General features: G+C 52.6%; 1 protein-coding gene across 2 annotated transcripts in view; it reads right to left on the minus strand.

The window, feature by feature from the left end:
- The window catches only part of DTX2 (deltex E3 ubiquitin ligase 2), a 34,026-nt gene extending 14,972 nt beyond the window's left edge, over nt 1-19,054 (minus strand). Inside the window, exons 1-3 of one of the 2 annotated variants that reach the window (XM_065891920.1) lie at nt 19,019-19,054; nt 6,299-6,655; nt 3,497-4,133 (exon numbers count right to left, since the gene is read on the minus strand). In XM_065891920.1, the coding sequence (XP_065747992.1) occupies nt 3,497-4,133; nt 6,299-6,566 (905 nt within the window). In that variant the 5' untranslated portion in view covers nt 6,567-6,655; nt 19,019-19,054. Of the gene's footprint in view, nt 1-3,496; nt 4,134-6,298; nt 6,656-19,018 lie in introns of those variants that run through there. The other variant, XM_065891919.1, reaches the window with a different exon arrangement.
- Nucleotides 19,055-19,361: the final 307 nt, after the last annotated feature.

A 19,361-nucleotide genomic window follows, 5' to 3' on the forward strand; every position in this document is an offset into this window, starting at 1 on the left:
TGTAAGATGCGAACAATTCCCAAAGGCCCCCAGGGTGTCTGCGAGGCTCAATCTGCAGCTCGGTCCAAGTGCCCACTGTTTCCTAGGTCTGAGCGGAGCCAGGTGGCTCCGGGAGGGCTGCAGGGCCCTCAGCAAGTCCGGAAAACCACAGCCCTATCAGAGCAAAAGGAAACTTCAGAAACTGACCCAATTCTGTAAGCTTCAGAGAGGAAAAGAGAGACGCGGAAAGAGAACAGAGTGCACCGAGGGCCTACGGTGAGTCAGGGGCAAGGACCCACTGGAACCCAGGACCCCAATCCCACAAGTCTGAAGAGCCTGGCCGATACTGGGAGGGAGTGGGGTGCTTTCAGAGGCTGGGAGAACAGCAGCAGCAAGAACAGAGCTGACGAAAGCAAGCTGAAAGCCGTTTTCCTAGGCCGGGTTAGTGCAGGGACTAAGCTCCCCGAGGCCTAGCCACACCAAAGCTGCAATGGAGGGCTGGTCCTAATCACCACCCCGAGCCATCAGAATGCTAAACCAGCCGGCACACCCTCTACTACAGAATCTGTGCGTGACACATTTTGGAAAGTCTTCCATCCAACATCACTGAAACACAAGTTTTGGTGCTTAAAGGGATAAACTTCAGCTACTAGGAAATTTACTTAAACCCAGTGGCTCAGTGACAAATCACGTGTCTTCTCGATGGCTTACTGCCTACTCGGAAAGGCTCCTGGGGCAACAGGCAAATCAGTCAGCCAAGGTTTTACCCAGATTGAGCAAGAAGTGATTTGAAACTATGTGGGTTACAAAAAAAAAAGAAACCACATGGGTTCCACAAATTTTGATTTCACTGACTCACATGTCCTTCCCAACAGCTACCAGTAAACACTTTCTCCTCCACACACGCAGTAACCTTCACCTGTTGCTGCTGCCATTCACTTGGCTTTGAGAACTATATCACAGCCGCTAGAAGACTAAGGTGCCAGGTGTTTTCAAATCCTTCTGGCCCTGCTGGGTTAAGAGGTCAGGGATTTATTAAACCCCCTCTGGCTCTACAACAGCCATTAGAGAAGGGTTAACTGCAGAGAACCACACTACAAATTAGACAGGAGAACACCGGCCCCTGCGAGTGAATGTCACCCCTCCCAGCTCCTGAAGAGCTGCAGGAGGTCAAGGTGAACACCCCCTTCAGGCGGCAGGTCCCTTTGAGGCTGTTTCACCTGCCAGAGCCTGCTGGCCCAGCTCCCTCCTGGTTTACAACGCAGGGCAGCAGGGTAAGCGGCAACACGCACGACTCAGCAGCAAAGGTAAGGCCGTCTGGCCCGGCAGCCTTCCATCCTATAACTGGCCTGGATGGCACTGACGGGACCCACCTCAGTAGCCTCTTGGGCCCTCAGGCTGGGGAGGGGAGACCAAAGAAATATCAGGGGAGACTGATGGGCGCCCCATACCAAAAGAAAGCAACAAAGCCCATGAAGTCGCCTGGCTCAATCCCAGCATCCCAGCTCTAGAACCAGCTAGAAACTTGCCAGTTAATTTGTAAGAACATAAGCCCCAGGAGGCTATGCAAAGCCGACCTAGTCATAAAAGCAGCTCCAACCTTGCTGATAATCCTTCTGGGCTGGCAAACGTGACATGTTTTTCTCTAGAACAGACTGACTCACATACTGGAAGGGGCCTCACAGAGCACTGGGAGGGGCCTCACAGAGCACTGGGAGGGGCCTCACAGAGCACTGGGAGGGGCCTCACAGAACACTGGGAGGGGCCTCACAGAGCACTGGGAGGGGCCTCACAGAGCACTGGGAGGGGCCTCACAGAACAATGGGAGGGGCCTCACAGAGCACTGGGAGGGACTGGGTTGGCATGGAGCCCAGCTTGCTTATGTCTCTGTGCAAGCCCACAGAGAAGGCCCAGGCCATACCTCCCTGTGCTCCCCATTCCCAGAGAGATCTCAGATCCACGTGCCCCAACTCCTGGAGGACACGTAGGAAGACACCCGGACCCAGGGGGCCCATCCCCTCCTCTGTGTACTGGCGGCTTCTGCGCACACCCCTCAGGACGCCCTCTGCCTTCCTCTCACTCTGCCTTTTAGACAGCTTCAAGAACTCCACGTGGGGAGTTCCCTGGTGGCCTAGTGGTCAGGATTTAGAACTTTCACTGTAGAGGCCCGGGTTTGATCCCTGGTCGGGGAACCATCCTACATGCCACGCAGCATGGCCAAAATACAAAAAAATAATTATTAAAAAAATTTTTTTTCAAAAAAAAAAAAAACTCCACATGCCCCACAAGGGGCCTGGGTTTGATCCCAGCTCTGCCACTTCCTGGCTGTGCTGCCAACCTCGTCAGCCTCCATGTTCTCCCCTGTAAGCTGGGGACATCCCCTACCATATGGCCATTGGGAGGATTCACGAAATCTCCCACACAGCCTGCTGAACAGGGCCCGGCTATAACACGTGCTTGGTGAGTGACAGCTGTCACTGTCTTACCGAAGCTGGAAGGGTCCTCTGAAACCTAAGTAGAAGAAATACTAGAGGCCTGAGAAGCTGCCAAGGAGGCCTCGGCCACACTGGGACGCTTCAGCCCTCCCTGTGGTCAGGTGGGCTGGCGGGCGGGCTTGGGTGAGTGATGTGGCACCGAGAGGCTGACTCCCTGGGAAACAGGGAGGCCACAGGCCTACACATCCAGTCCCCACCCGCCCAGGCCACCCTCTCTCAGAAATCTGCCCCCATCCCGGCTAACGCTCTGAGCTCTCAAAATGTTCTCCAGGCCCCAGACCCTCAATAATAATCGATGATGAGGCCCCTGATCAGTGACAGGTCTCTGAGCATCCCAGATGCACCCACCACTGGCCACTCAGGGGTTTCCCCACTTTAAAGTGCCATCTGGTCTGGACGGGGCCCATTTCATCATCTCAGGGTGCCCTATGAGACGGACTGTACCAGCACAGCAGCTGCCCTATGTCACCTGCTGCCACCCCCAACACGCTCAGCACTTTGCTCTCTCCTCAACCAACTTTTAAGCACCAAAGCTGGGCTCACAGTCTTCCCTGGATGAAGCCGTGGGCTCAGGGAGAGGGCTGAACCTTCCATGTCTGTGACTCCAGGGCCAGGCACACAGATGGAGTCAGAGAAATGTCCTCAGGTACCCGGCCCCAGCTATGTGGCACACAGGCACAGCCAAAAGAATCTTTAACTGCTCAGAGAGCCCAATTCTCCTGGGTCAATGAAAGGATCACTGGTTTTAACCCATGGGGCAACTACCAGCACTCAAGTGCCAGAAGTCAGGTGGGCTCCCCGGGACACAAGGCTGTGGACAGCGTGGCACCTCAGCACCACGTGACACGTGCAGCGCTGGAGCATGTGCAAAGGGGATGACGCAGCAGGGACAGCCGAGGAGGCAGGTGCCGAGTCTGCGGGCATTTTGGGGGGAGTCTTCCCAGCTAAAGAAGAGCAGAAACCCAAGCCCGCTAACAAGGCATGCGGGTGGACAAAACGACCGTCCGCGTAACGCAAGATACCTGGCTGCGCCAGCAGCGGACAGTCCTGGGGGCTGCTGCTGAGGTCCCAAGTGGGAGAGGCTGGAGCGGTAGAGGGGCTGGTTCCCCAGGGAGGGCAGCGCCCCAGCCCAGAGGTTGGCGGTGCTCAGCTTGGGCGCAGACCTGGCCCCAGAGAGTGAGGGCTTGTTGTACGGAGAAAAGGTCTGGTGGGCCCCCAAAACAACGGCGGTCCTGTGGGGTGGCTGGGGGACTGCGTAGGCAGGAAGGTTGGTCATGGAGTGGCGGTAGCGGCCTGACACGGGGCCGGCTGCGCCGCCGCCGAGGCACTGATGGCAAGAGCAGGCCACTCCCGTGTGGCCCGGTGGGGCGATGACAGTGGTCGCTGGGTATGGGGGCCCTGCCTGGCGCCGCACGCTCCGGCAGAAGCTGGAAGTCTTGTTGGTCTGCGTGTGGGTGGCACAGTTGATGGTGTAGTTGTACCCCAGGGCAGCCAAGTCCACGAGCTGGGCGCCCCTGGCCACCTGCTGCTCCAGGTAGTCGCAGACGCTGGCTTCATACGCCGTCCAGGAGCCGTCGTCACTCAGCCACTCCCAGACGATGCCCCGGCCCGGGGCCGAGTGCTGGGGAAACAGGTGCCTCCGCACAGCCCGCATGGTGCCTGTTTTAAAAGGAGCGTTGCACATATAAAGTTCATCTGCTAGCCACTCACCACCTCCCCAAAAAAGGGAGTTTAAAAATTCTTTTTTTCCTACAACCAAAATAAAACAACACGATCACGGTGTATATATGGTCATGCTGCTGTCTGACCTAAAGGCTGGCATTGACTATTCTCTCCAAATTTGGGGTGAAGGGTAGAGAGCTCTCTCTATGCAAAGAAACTGTGGATCAAAGGGATCAAGGGGCAGAGAGGGACCAGCGCTTCTCAGCAGGAGTGAGGGATGCTGGACGCTTAGGTCAAAGACCAGCTGTGGCTCAAAATAGTCCTAAGGATGAAACCTATGTAGCCTGACTTAAAAAACTGAAAACAAAATGTCTGAAGAAAATTAAATCATCCATAATCCAACCACCAAGAGGAAAGCACATGACGTATATCGTATATCGTAACATATTCCTTCCCGTCTAGTCTCCTAGGCATGTATGTTTAGGTGCAGCTGGCAATCATACTGAAAAATTTTCCTGTTTTCATGTATTATGCCATAAGTATTTATTATGTCTCTAAAACTCTGTAAAACTCTTTATTAACTGTTACACAGTTCTCTTACATGGATGTACTTAGATTCTTTTGGACTTCCCAGGTAGCAACTATTAGCAAACACCTGTGGTTAGCTTATATTAATAAACCAAATCTGACGATTCAGGAGAGAAAGACAATCTGGGCCATGCTTCCAACAGTACTTGTCAAAAGGTGATCACTGGGCTTCCCTGGTGGTGCAGGGGTTGAGAGTCCGCCTGCCGATGCAGGGGACACGGGTTCGTGCCCCGGTCCGGGAAGATCCCACATGCCGCGGAGCGGCTGGGCCCGTGAGCCATGGCCTCTGGGCCTGCGTGTCCGGAGCCTGTGCTCCGCAACGGCAGAGGCCACAACAGTGAGAGGCCCGCGTACCGCAAAAAAAAAAAAAAAAAAAAAAAAAAAAAAAAAAAAAAAAGGTGATCACTGCGATTACCTTCTACCTGGTCTCCCGACCTCAGCAGCCAGTGGGATACTCTTAACCCCCAAATCAGATTACATCACTCCTCTGCCCTAATCTTCCCAGGGTTCCTCCTTTCAGAAGAAAAGTCGAAGTCCCTCAAGGGATGGAAAAGCCCTGAACGACCTGCCCCTCCCTCCTTATCTATCCCCAGCCCTTCCTGGTGACTGGGCCACCCAAGCTCAAACTTCAAAACGACCTCTCCCTGTGCTTTACACATCCATTCCCTGATAAACACTCATTGCTACCTAACTCATACACAGTTCTCGAATCATTTATCTTGTGCGCTGCCTTTCTCAGTGACTGCAAACATCATGAAGGCAGGGACTTTTATCTGCATCCACTGCCTGGAAGCCTGAGTCCTCACACCCTCGAGGAGGCTGCTACAGGGATTAGAGCAGGAGTCTTCAGGCTCGGCACTAGTGACATTCTGGGCTAGTAATTCTTTGTTGTGGGGCTGTCCTGTACATTGTGGGATGTTTAGCAGCATCCCTGGCCTCTACCCACTAGATGCTGGTAGCGCCCCACCCCATAGTCCTGACCATCAAAAATGTCTCCAAACATTGCCCCCAGCTGAAAACCACTGATTTACAGGGATAGTGCACAGCTCTGGGAAGAAGTTGGTAGCCCCATTCTCAGTAATACTGAGCAAAAGACACACACACGCGCACACACACGCACACGCATACGCGCACACACACGCACACACACGAAAGAAACATGAGTGCACAGGAGAGTGAAGTAACTTGCCCATGTGGCACAGCCCTCATACAGGAGCTGGAACCCGTCGCCAGGCCCTCTTAACTAGCATGGTGTGCCACCCCCATGCCGGCCGGCCTGCTTGCCTGCCTGCTGCCAGCGAGACCCTCAAATCCCTGTGGGTGGAAGCAGGCATTTCTGGTTTGGGAGACAAGGGGGAAGGGGGCTGGAACGGCCTCTGCACTGTGTTCCCAAGGCACCCCGTACCACTAAGGAACATCTCACACTGCTATCACTCCCACCACCCGCCTTCTGACCGTGTGCATTTCAGGGGCAGGATAACACTGAGAGTCAATTCTGTGACCCCCAACACCTAGCACGACGCCCAGCCCGAAACAGGCACTTGGACACATACTCGAGGCAGGAAGTGCCTTACCAGTGTCCTGGCGGAACTGCGTCCAGCTGGGGAGGTCGATGATATAAGGAGCCAGTGAGGGGTCGGCCTGGCCTAAGGGGATGCTGTGGGCCAGGCTCCCCAGCCCGAAGCGCTGGCCCTTCTGCTGGACAAACTGCTGCTCGATGTAGTTGCAAACAGTGGCACTGTAGGGGTGCCAGGTGCCCAGCCCGTCCTGCCATTCCCACACGGCCACTGCCACTGGGCTGGTGTACACCTGAGCCAGGGAAGGGCTTGGGGCCATGGCCATCTTCCCCAGGACTCCCTCTGTTCTCCCCACCGGCTTCAGACCACTCTGGGCTGCAGTCTCAGGTTCATTGCCCAGCGCTTCCAGGAGACCTGAAACAAGACAGACATGCAGTTACCGACACACACGGTGGCCCTACCAGAGTTAGTCTCAGTGCGGGGGGTGGGAAAAATCGTGCTTTTCCGCAGTCACTTTTTTCCCTAAAACCTTCAGGGCATCGTGAACCAAGCACCTAATCCTGTCTCTTTGCTCAGGCAGCCAGGAAGAATTCGGAGTCAATCAAGCAGCCTCCTTACCTCTGCAAATGTCCAGGAAGACACAGTGGGTGAATTCTGGGTGCTAATCATCAGCCCTGCTTCTGTCCTTTTACCGATAATTTCCCTCTGGCCCAACTACTAAGTGTATCCTCTTATACTATATGTATTTTCATGAGTCACCCCAATCCTTTGTGGACTGGGGCCATCATGACCCCTTATACCTTTGTGAGGACGCCACACAGGTTTCCAAAGCAGGTTTGTTTGTGAGATACATATTAACACCTGCTATGCTACAGATGAAAAAAAAACTCTCTCTCAGAAAGGACCAGGGGCTCAAGGACAGCCAGAGCTGCGACTCTAAGCATGGGTGGGTCCTAGCTCTGTCCAGGTCTCCAGGCTGCCCTGGTTTCCTGCACCATTAACCCACAGACGGCAGGCCCTAGATAGACATCAAAATCCTGTGGATGCTGAAGCCCTCCCTCTCTGGCCTCCCTGCACCCCACTCCCTGGGCCTGGGCCTTGCTGATCAGCGGTCAGCTGCAAAGACTTTACACCCATCTCCCAAGACATTCTTCTCCCAGTCACTCCCGCCCAGTTACATCACTCAGGGTTTTCCCAGGCCATCTGTCACATGAACTTCTCCTCCACGGCCCCGACCAGAACTCTAACGCCCATATACACATATGGCGGTCCCTGTCTTTCTGCCCCCTCAGAAGGCAGACACCCAGCGAGCCAGCCTTGTCCACAGCCACCTCGCCAGCCCCAGCACAGGCCGTGTCATGTAGCACGTGTTATACACGGATTAGCTCAAAGCACGACTGAATGGAGGCAGATGAAGACTCTACGTGCCTGCAGCTGTTTGAAGAAGAAAGGGGGTCTGTGGAAGCTCCTAGGGTGAGAGAGGAACAGGGCCAAACAGACTGACAAGGCGGTATTTCTCCCACTTTATGGACAGGAAAACAAAGAAGTCAAGGTCTTATTGAAGGTCACACATACACTGGTAAGTGGTAGCACAGAGGGCAAACCCAGATCAGCTGGCTCTAATGCCCATTTTCTTAGCGAGGAAAGCTCAGCATGAGCTCTACCTTGGGCTCCGCCTAAATAAACGTTAAAATCCTATGGATGCTTAAGCCCTCTCTAGCCTCTCAGCCTCTCTGCACCCCACTTACTTAGAGAGGGGGAAGGGAGAAAAGGGAAAGTGGTGGGGGGAGGGGAGGAAGGGAGAGAGGAGCCTGCATCTCAAGCTGTGAGCACCCTCAGCTGTTACATCCACATAGGGCCCTGGTGCCAACAGGGCTCCCAGTCACATCATCTGCTCCGATGCCCACACGATCCCCTTAAGTACAGACATTGAATTTTGTCCCTGTTTTGCAGACGAGAAAACTGAGGCCCCGGTGGTTTTGGTGACTCACTTTCATGGCCACTAATGAGGCTGGGACCCTGCCTGGGCTTTCGCTGCTGTCCCTGAGATTGTACTCCTGCAGGGTTTCAGTGAGAAGGCCGGTACCACTTGCCCCACAAGGAAGGCAGAGCTGGAGCAGCAGGTGACAGGGAAGAGGCACAGGCTGTGGTGCCCACGCACCGCATACCCACTGCACTCTAAGCCCTCCTGTGTCACCTGGTGAAGGCACCTAAGCCCTCCAAGCCCGATTTCGCTTGGAAGTGGACATATCAACCTCTATTCTAAGTGCTTTTCTAGGGGATTCAGATGGATAGGTGTGTATAAAGCACCCAGAACAGCTCCAGGCACACAGCCGATATCAGCCAATCTTGGCCTCCCTCCCTTTCCCTGCTCCCCTCCAACCCAGCACCTCCCACCCCTCATGTCTAGGTGAGCAGTGGTGGCCCAGGGCGGCACTGAGCTACCCGGCCTGAGAACACGGGCGATGAGTCAGGCCTGCAATAACTCTGAGCACACATAGTGGGGCCAGGGCCACCCCTGAGCTGCCAGCCGCTCCAACAGAAGCACACATCCCGCCATGGAGGATTAGACCCGGGATGCCCTCGAGATGGCTGGCGAGCTTATAAGCTCAGCGCCTGCAACTAGAGGCCTCTGGACCCACATCCAGGTACAAATCACAGGACTGGTTTCAGGGCCGATTACTCCTGAGCCCAGACTTTCCCCCGGCACCTCCTGGCAGGCGTCACTCATCTCTCGGGCAGCAGGGGCCTCCCATGTACCAGCGCACGTGGTATGTTCCAGCATGTCCACACACCCCCAGATGAACCAACTCGGATAACTCTGCCAAACAGCCTGAGAACTACACTCGAGAACTTCAGCTAAGCTCTTCATGAACGTGTTTGGCCTACAGACCGCAGGCACACGACGGCCCAGGCTCTGTCAGGGTACTAGAGACCCAGAGATGAGAAAGACACAGCACACGGCCCCTCCACGACCAGCCACTGTCCCCACTAACACCAAGGCCTCCACCTTTTGTCCACATGCATCAAATTCTAGCAAGTGTCAGAACATTCGGAGCCATTTCCCACCTCCCAGACATTGATCCTGCTGGTGCCCATGTCCAGACTTCCATCCTCTCTGCGCCTAAGCCCCCAGCAAACATGCCCATCCTTCCAGACTCAGCCACAGCACCCCGCTCTGAGCCACACCTTTAACAGAAAGTGCTGACCCCATCCTCCTGTGCGTCCTCACTGCATTCTCCATTTATCCAAACATACTGCATTTATTGGTTTCAGTATCTGTCCCCGCTCTCACCACCCCCCAGAAAAGGAACTCCTTGAGGGCAGAGCTGGGGCTGACCCAAAGCTGGGGCTGCAGCTCGTCAAATGCCTAATATCCCAGAGGGTCTAAAACACACACGCCAAAAGAGAGGAGCACCTTCTGCTCCAGGCGCCTGGGGCACACTTGGCGCGATGCCCAGAACACCCACTGATGTTCCCCTGGAACGCAGCAACCATGCACACGCAGCGGCCGTGTCAATGCACCCATTCTCTGTTACAGCCTCAGCCATCCCCAAGCTGCAGTTCAAAAACCTAATTTGTTTCGGCTCCTAATGACGGGCCTATTTAGGGTGCTCTTAATTATGAAAATTGTTATTATTCTAATTGGCCATGGGAAAACAGCCTTAGTCTGGGGGCAACCTAAACACTTTATGATAATGGAATAAGGGAATTCTTAAATAAATTATGGTACACCCCAATGATGGAATACGAGTCTTGAAAAATGTTTTTAAAAGGCTTTCAGACCTAGGATAATGCTGTTGACAAGTTAAAAATACCGGATATGTAACCATATACACTATATGCTCTCAAGCGGGCGGGTGTGCCATTTACTGAGCACCTACTATGTGGCACGCACTCTGTCTGGTGCTCTTGCCATCCAGCTCTCTCAACCCTCAACTGCCCTTGAAGGTAAAGATTATCCCCATTTTACAGACGTGAGAACCAAAGCCAAAAGCAATTAAGAATTTACTCAAGGTCAGATGGCCAGTCTGTGACACCAGGTTCTAATATAAGCTAATTTTTAAAAGGTGGGAAGGAACAATTCTGACATTTTACTAGGAGTGATGGAGTTATGGGATATTTATTCTTTACCTCTTTCTGTACTGGCAAATGTTCTACAATGATCATATTACTTATTATGATCGAACCGAAGTTATTTTTAAAAAACTGTATCAAGGGCTTCCCTGGTGGCGCAGTGGTTAAGAATCCGCCTGCCAATGCAGGGGACACGGGTTCGAGCCCTGGCCCGGGAAGATCCCACATGCCGCAGAGCAACTAAGCCTGTGCGCCACGACTACTGAGCCTGCGCTCTAGAGTCCGCGTGCCACAACTACTGAGCCCACGTGCCACAACTACTGAAGCCATCGCGCCTAGAGCCCATGCTCCGCAACGAGAAGCTACCACAATGAGAAGCCCGTGCACCACAACGCAGAGTAGCCCCCGCTCACCACAACTAGAGAAAGCCCGCGCGCAGCAATGAAGACCCAACACAGCCAAAATTAAAAAAAAAAAAAAAAAAATGTATCAACAACTTTGACCACGAGAAAAACCATCCTGACTTCTCTTGCATTCTCTTGTCAGATTTAGCCACAAACGCCTGTGCACAGCCCCACGGCTCCGAGGCACAGAGGGACGCTACTGTCCTACCAGAGAGGGGTTTCACACAAAGGAGAAAAGTTGCATGTGTCCAAGAGTCTTTCTATTCCCAGGGGATTTACAAAAGCTTTACAAGAAGACCTGAGCTGATGCACGAATCTGAGGGAAACTCATCCTGCCTGACTGTGGGCCTCCGGGTAGGGGAACCACACAAATGGATCCCTTACAGTTGCGGCCTCCAGGAATAAGGCCCCGAGCGTGGCTTTTGAACTGGTGCCCAGACTGGGCAACTGTCAATTTGCCAACATGTGAGGACCCGTTTCCTCCCCCCAAAGCCCACCGAAATACAGAGTGGCCTGGCCCAGGCCTGAGCTGGGCAGTTCACCCTTGGCTCCATGCTCGGTGATCTTGGGACAGTCACCTCCCCTTTCCTGGGCTCCACTGCTCAGGCGGTTGGATGGGTTTTCCAGCCTCTCATAAGCAGCAGAACCCTTTTCCAAATGTGACCATACGCTGCCCATAGATATGTAAAACGCAGAAGAGTGGGGTGCTCTTATGAACACAAGGGCTGCCCTCCATTCCTACTTCCTGAGAGGTCCAGGAAGCTGTTGTGCGGGACAGAGGCGTTCTGAGGGGCACGGATTGGAGACCAGTGAGACTGGGTGGACTTCACACCCTAGTTCCATGCTGCGTCACTTTCAGGTGCTTTCCAAGAAGCATGGGCCTGCAACTCCACACTCCACCAGCTGACACGGTGCGCATGACGGGTAAGCAGAGCATGACCTTCAAAGACTTGTTACAGGGCAGCCGGCCACCCGGGCACTGTCAGAAAGCCTTCCCACGGAGATGGGAAAGTCAAATACTGCACACAAACACAACAAAGAAATGTTCTACTTTGCTAGACATGTTGTTTTTAATACAAATTTAAAACAATGGCCTATTATTTTTTTGCCTGTTAAAGCAGTAAAAATAATTTCAGTACTCAGTGCTGGCGAGAGTACCCTGAGATGTCACACTTCTGGGACGGATAAACCCTTTCCAGAAAACAGTTTGGTAACACGTATCAAGAGGTTTAAAAATGTTCACTTGCTTTGACACGATCATTAAAAAATCTATCAAAGGAGATGAGAGAAAAACTTCAACATAAAGATACTCCCCACAGCACTATTTTAACTCGGTAAAAGAGAAGCAGAGAGAAAACGCAGTAGAAACGGAACCAAAATGCTAAGGACTGCCTTGGAGTGCAGAAACTATTAGAGACCTTTGGTTCAACTTCCTTATATATCTGAACTTTTCACATTTTCTAAAGTGGGAAACTATTACTTTTCAGAAACAAACCGCTACAATGCCCACCACTTTCAAAAGATCGTAAATATGAAACAAACCCCACCACTGTTACTTACCATCATTACTTCAGACGGCTGCTCCCGTCCCAGTGGAGTTTCACTAACAGGCCTGTCAAAGTACCACGGCACCTCCTTGCCAAGAGACACCATGTCCCACCCCTGAGTTCCAAGGAAGTGCAAAAAACACACCATCCAGGTGCCCAAACTATTACAACAGGGGAGCGCTGCAAGGTAGGGCTTTTGTCTAGAAAAGAGATGGCTTACGCTGGTGCCACCCAGGCCTGACTAGGCTTCTGAGAGATGGAAGGAACTACACATGATTTGTCCCTTGCACGTGGGGCTGCCAGAAGGGAAATAACTCCTCTTCTGGCTGGTGCCTGACTAGGGCCCTCCAGGGGCAGGTCAGAGCAGAATGTTCCAAATGGGGCTCAGAAAGCCACACAGTGGCCAGGGGGCAGGCCCCAGTGACCAACAGTTCCCCAGTGGGCAACCTCCTCCACCGGCACCAAGAGCCTGCTGCTCCTTCTTTGCCAGGAGCAACCCGACCACCCACAGGTCATCAGAGCCTATCCTGGGGCCAGAATGGGGGAGCAGCGTAAGCAGTGGCAGGCACAGTGGCCATGATCACACCAGTGGCCACCAACCAAGAGCTTACTAGGTACCAGGCACCGTGCTAAGTATAAGTGTTCTCATTTAGTCCTCACGTTCCTGAGCAAAGGGTATCATCTCCATTTTACAGATGAGAAAAGTGAGGCAAAAGATAAACAACTTGCCTGAGAAGCCACAGGTATAAGCAAACCCAAATCAGTTTGCAGAGGGATAAACTGATGTGGACAAATCAGCCTGCCAGATGTGTCTGCTTGACCTACTACACAGTTTTTAGTTTTTACAAATTGAGCCAATGTTTAAAAACTGGAATATCCACCATTAAAAAAAAAAAAAAAAATCCAGACTTCCAGCTTCTCTTGAAAACCAGAAAACCTGGCAACATTTGCAGGCCTGACCCAGATTCATTATGCAGCCAGCAACGACGAGCTGCACCACTGTGGTGGCTGGTACTACTCTCAAGGTTACCACAGTTACCACAACTCTCCAGGGCAGAGCCGGCAAACTTTTCCCATAAAGGGCTGGAAGGTACATATTTTAGGCTTTGTAGGACACTGGGTGTCTGTTGCAACTACACAACTCCACCACTGTAGTGTGAAAACAGCCAAAGGCCACACATAAACTAACTGGCGTGGTTGTGTCCCAGTAAAACTTTACTAACAAAAAAAGGCTGTGGGGCTTCCCTGGTGGCACAGTGGTTGAGTCTGCCTGCCGATGCAGGGGATGCAGGTTCGTGCCCCGGTCCGGGAAGATCCCACATGCTGCGGAGCAGCTGGGCCCGTGAGCCATGGCCGCTGGGCCTGTGCGTCCGGAGCCTGTGCTCCGTAACAGGAGAGGCCACAGCAGTGAGAGGCCTCGTGTACCACAAAAAAAAAAAAAAAAAAGAGGTCCGCAACAGGAGAGGCCACAGCAGTGAGAGGCCTCGTGTACCACAAAAAAAAAAAAAAAAGAGTCTGTGGGCTGGCTTTGGCCCATGAGCCACGGTTTGCTGACCTCACCGTGGTCCCACTGAACTATAGCTGAGAAATACTTCTTTGAACCCGTTTCTCTATTGAAAAGTGGGAGAGTGCTTACGCCTCTGGCCAGTCTCCCCTATGACATGCCTGCCCTCTGTAGACATGTCAGTCTTTGCCCAACACCTGAGGGTGAAATACAGCATCCAACAGCACGGCAGGCAGCATGTGGAGAGGGCCACCCCCAGAGAAGCCCAACCTGCTTCCCAGAGCCACACCTTTCCTTGCATCAGGCAACTGGGCCCTGGCCTACCTCTCTTCTCTCCACCCTCCCCTGTGACCTTCTCATCTGCTCCCATGGCTTCAATAATTCCATGGACGCAGAGCATCCAGATCTTTCTTCAGATGTCCTGCCTGAGTCCCTTAAGCCCTCTGCTCCAGCCATCGGCAACTCCAGTGAGAGCCCAGAACCGGCCAGGCTGTTTCATGCCCCTCACCCCCCACCAAGAGTACCCATCCCACCTGTCCACTTACTCAATTCTTAATTCCCAGCCTGAGACTCTCTGCCCAGTGAAATCTTTCCTACATCCACTCCTGCCCTGCACAGAGAAGTGGCCTCTTCTAACCACCAATGTCCATGTGACAACTGAGTGCAATTATCTACTTGTCCCCTCCACTAGGGCACAGACTCCTAAAAGGCAAGGATTATGGTCAGGAAAAGATTTTTCAAACAAGGCACAGAACGCTGACTATACATGAAGAGATACATTTCACTGTGTTAAAATTAAGAATGGTTGTTCAACAAAACATGCCTCAAAGAAAGCAGAAAGTTAAAAGCTGGAAAAAGATATTCAAAATAAGCACGAAGGATTAAAATCAAGGATATATAAAGAACTCTTACACGTCAATTTTCTTTTTAAAGTGCCAGGAACCCCACAGAAAAATTGCAAAAAAGTGAACATATAATTTACAGGAAACTTCACACATGCCAATAAACTTAAGAAGAGATGTTCGACATCAGGGCTCAGGGACACAGAAATCAAGATCCTAAAGATCCCATTTTATACCCATTCCACTGGCAGAAATAAAAAAAAGTCAGCCTATACCAAGTGTTGGCAAGAGTGTGGAGCAAGCGGAAGGCCTACATTCTGCTGCTGGTGGAGTGAAAACTCGTACAATCACTTCAGAAAAAGTCTAGTAACAACTACGAAAGTTGGACATTTATTCACCCTATGACCCAGCAAAATACCACCCCTCAGCTCATACCCAAGAAATCCTCTTGCATATGTGCAACAGGAAACGTGTACGGAAATGTTCAGAGCAGTCCACGCGTGACAGCAAAACTGGAAACAAGCAGGTACCCATCAACGGAAGATCAGATGCATAAACTGTGATTTGCCCACACCATGGAATATTATTCAATATTCAAGACAAATGAATCAGATGACATGCAATACTATGGACAAACTGTAGCGATATTTTTTTAAGTGCCTTAGGAATACACAGGTACTGTAAAACTACATAAAAATGAAAGTGAGGGGATAATGGTTATCTCAGGATGGGAATGGGAGGAAAGATCAAATGATTGGATGTGTATTTTGTTTCAAGATCCTGGCTTTTGTTGTGGATGGCTGAAATGCAGGAACTTACAACACATTAAAAATAATTTCGGAGGGGCTTCCCTGGTGGCACAGTGGTTGGGAGTCCGCCTGCCAATGCAGGGGACACGGGTTCGTGCCCCGGTCCGGGAAGATTCCACATGCCGCGGAGCGGCTGGGCCCGTGAGCCATGGCCGCTGAGCCTGCGTGTCCGGAGCCTGTGCTCCACAATGGGAGAGGCCACAACAGTGAGAGGCCCGTGTACCGCTAAAAAAAATTAGAAAAATAAAAAAAAATAATTTCAGAAACAAGTGAAAGCAAGCTGGGCGTGAACAGTGATCACTGTTTATTAATCTAGTTCTCTGTTTACCTGAGGTGAAAATTAAAACAAACACACAGAAGGGACTGTTTAATTCTCTGTACTCCAAGTGCCAAGCACAAGCCCGGGCACACAACTTCCTAAGCGTGTGTGCAATGAATGAGGGATGCTCCTCCCTCGCCCGTGGCCCCATTCCTGCCGGCCTCTTCGGTACCTTCAACAGGTCTGAAGCCAAACCCACCTTCCTTGCAGACGCCCCTCTCCTCCTGGATTCCCTGGCTCTGCACTGGCCCTCCTCCGCCTTCTCCCCCAGCCCAGCGGCTGCCCCGGCTTGCCCTCTCCTCGCCTCCTCAGACCCCGCTGCTAGCATCTGGTTGGGACCTTTCTGCCTCTCACCTTGACAAGCACTCTCTGCCCACTGGCTTCTCCAACTCCTGTCTCTCCTCGTCCACCCCAGAGGCAGGTGCGAGGTTGAGCTTCCCGATCCAGTTCTGACCCTCTCTCTTCCGCACCTCCCCTAGAGCTCTAGAAATAATGTTCACGTTCTGGCTGATGCTTAATGCCCATCACGGTCTGGTCCCTTCCTATCAACAGTAGCTGCCAGAGCATCTCTCTTCAGTACCCTCTTCCATCTACACCTTCCCCTCCCCGATCCATCCTAAAATGCGTAAGTGATGAGCTGCCACCCCACATACCGCCAGTTTCCCCAACTCCGTGCCTCAACTTTACCCGGAATCCCACCCACTTGGCCACCCATCCTCAGCTGACCCACACTTTCAAGGCCCCATTTAAACACCTCCAGAATGCTGGGATGTGCCCACTTGAAAGAAAAATCCCCTCTTACCAACTTCCACGGCATTCGGTCTGTCCTCTACAGTTCCCTCTCTTTCACAAGACCCAGAGCAGCCAGAGGGCAAACTCCCCTGCCTACCTCCCCCTACCAGAAGCTGGCAGTGGTGTACGGAAACAGTCACGAAGAGAACAATCGAATCCATTCCATGCTTTCTAGCCAGGGAGCTCATCTGGCTCATTTCTAGCCATGGCTCATAAAATGCCCATCCTAGGACTTCCCTGGTGGTCCAGTGGTTAAGACTCTGAGCTTCCAACGCAGGGGGCTCAGGTTCGATCCCTGTTCGGGGAACTAAGATCCCACAAGCCGCGTGGCACGGCAAAAAAAAAAAAAAAGAAAAAAGAAAAATGCCCTTCCTGGAATTGCACTAAAATCCTTCTGTTCCCCTGAGCCTTGGCATGACCCATAAAAGCCCCCGCTCAGCCCCCTGCCTACCTTTCCAGGCTTCTCGGCCCCGCATCCACACGCTGTCGCTTCAGCCTGCTTATAGTGACCCAGACGTGCCAGGTTTCTTCACGACTTTGCGTATACTGACTCCTCTGCCAGGCTCCGCCCCCTACTTCCTGGGACCTACTCCTTCTTCACAACCTTAGCTGTCAGCTTCTGGAGGCTTCTGGACCTTCCCTCCTGGGCAAGGGTGGGCTGGGCTCCGCCCTGTGATTATCCACTCCTCAACATGTGTCACACTGACACCACCTTGTCACTGTCTACGGTTTGTTTATCTTTTCCACCAAACAATGAGCTCCTGGAAGACAGAACTTTTGCGCCTGGTCACTGTACCCCCAGCACTGGGCATGGGGCTTGACAAAAAGGAGGCACCCAGTAAAGGTTCAAGTAACAAAAGAAACTAAAATTTCCAGTTCAAATGCAGAAACCGTGACTCGTGTCCTTCATCCCATAAAGCGCGTCTGAAGGCGGAAAGCATCTTCTAAGACTGGTTAAACAGGAGAAGCTGCTGGCAGGAAGCCACCTGAATTTATCTGAGACAGTTGGCAATCAACAATCAACTCCCAGGGCTCACTTTCATCCTGGGGACCTCAAGTTCCACCCTCCCCAGTGCCCACTTTCTCTACTGAAAACCAGATTGGGAAGGCAGCAATGTCAAGTCCCCATGGCTCTCACCTTTTCTCTCTGGAGAGCTGGCACAAACTGTGCCTTCTTGATGGAGATACCAGATCCTTAGGAGGAATGACTTGTTTGAGTTCCCATCTTGATATAAAATTCAAACAACAAAAACCGGGCAAATCTGAAAGGCTTCCTGACTCAGCAACACGAATTCCAAGGCACCTTTGCCAACAAGGAAGAAGATGATCAGGTTTTAAATTGAGAAACAGGAGTTAGTGAAAACGAATACACAGATGTCCAGTCTGTGTGCTGTGGCTGGGGACTGGAAACCACCAGATTCATTTTCCAACAGCCTGGGCAGAGCAGAAGGTACAGTAGTCTCCCTCTGCCCACTCAATAACCAAGGGGATGGCTAAAAACAACAACAACCCCACAAAACAAACAAACACACACTAAGCCCTTCCACAGAAAGGCCTGAAAGGACTTCGAAAGCCAATCTGCAGTGTAGGTATCCAGGGAAGCAACACACCAGAGAGGGAAAAAATTTGGCCAAGGTCACATGGCAAATGAACAAGAAGCCTAGTTATAGTCATACTGATGGTTTAAGTAAAGCCTGATTTTGGTTACCCGAAAGACCACCTTCTACGACTCTACAGGAGCTAGGATAGCATGCAGAAATATTTTGAGTTTCTTAAGGGTCCAAGCGTCTCTGCACAAACTACTTCCACTGCTATTGGCACTTAGGGAAGAGGAACCAGTGTGGGGGACAGCAGCTGGCTGAGAAAGGGTAGTTTCAGGGGGAAAAAAAAAGCCTCCTAAATCCTTTACACTGCATATACCTTATGCCCTCCCCAAGAAAGTGACCCAGGGTCCCAGGAAATAGGCACTTCCTGGAAGTCAGACCCTACATGAGGCGAGTTAGGAGTTAGACTAAGGAGGCAAACTCCCCTGAAGTACAGCCCCTGGCTCCAGTGAGCCGTCCACCGGGAGGCAGACCCCAGCAGAACCCAAACGCTAACTAGGGCAGCCGGTGGCATTACCGCCTCCTCCAAGTCCTGTGAGAAAGGGTACACTCCCACAGACGGACCAAACTCTGTGTCTGCGCCCCTCCCCCTGCTAGCCCTTCGGCTTCCACCCCGGCGTTCACCCTCCCACCAGGTCCGGTGCTAAGCTCCCAGCGTCTCCCAATTCCCCCAACTCCCTCCTCCGGGACATCTACCCGAAGGCCGGTCCCCACAATCCCCTCCCCCTCCCCCGTCACCCCGGGGCTCTTCTCCGGCCTGGCCCAACCTTCCCTCACGCCCACGCCCGCCCCCTTCCGGTCCCAGATCGGCTCGGTCTCCCCCGCGTCCCCGGGACCCCAGCCCTGGCGACGAGCAGGTGGCCTGTCCGCCCCTCTCACCGAGGCTGAGGAGGGCGGGGGGGCAGGCGGACGACACCGCCGGGCTCAGGCTGCAGCCCCCGCTGGGCCTGGGCACGGCTCAGGCTCTGCCTCCCAGCCTAACGAAGAGGCAGCCAGAGTGAAACAGCGTCGCTTCCTTGCGTCCCATTGCGCATGCCCAGGACGCTGGGCCTTCTGGGAAACGTAGTTCCAGTGGAACAGCGGGGGGGGCGGGGCTGAACTCGACGTTCACCTGTTTAGAGGGTATGTATCCCAAGAGAGCTTCGTGTCTAGCTGGGGAGACAGATACTTAAACATACAACTACAGGACTCCCCTGATGGCGCAGTGGTTAAGAATCCGCCT

The sequence above is a fragment of the Phocoena phocoena genome, chromosome 15 (assembly GCF_963924675.1).
Source record: "Phocoena phocoena chromosome 15, mPhoPho1.1, whole genome shotgun sequence".
Taxonomy (NCBI): domain Eukaryota; kingdom Metazoa; phylum Chordata; class Mammalia; order Artiodactyla; family Phocoenidae; genus Phocoena; species Phocoena phocoena.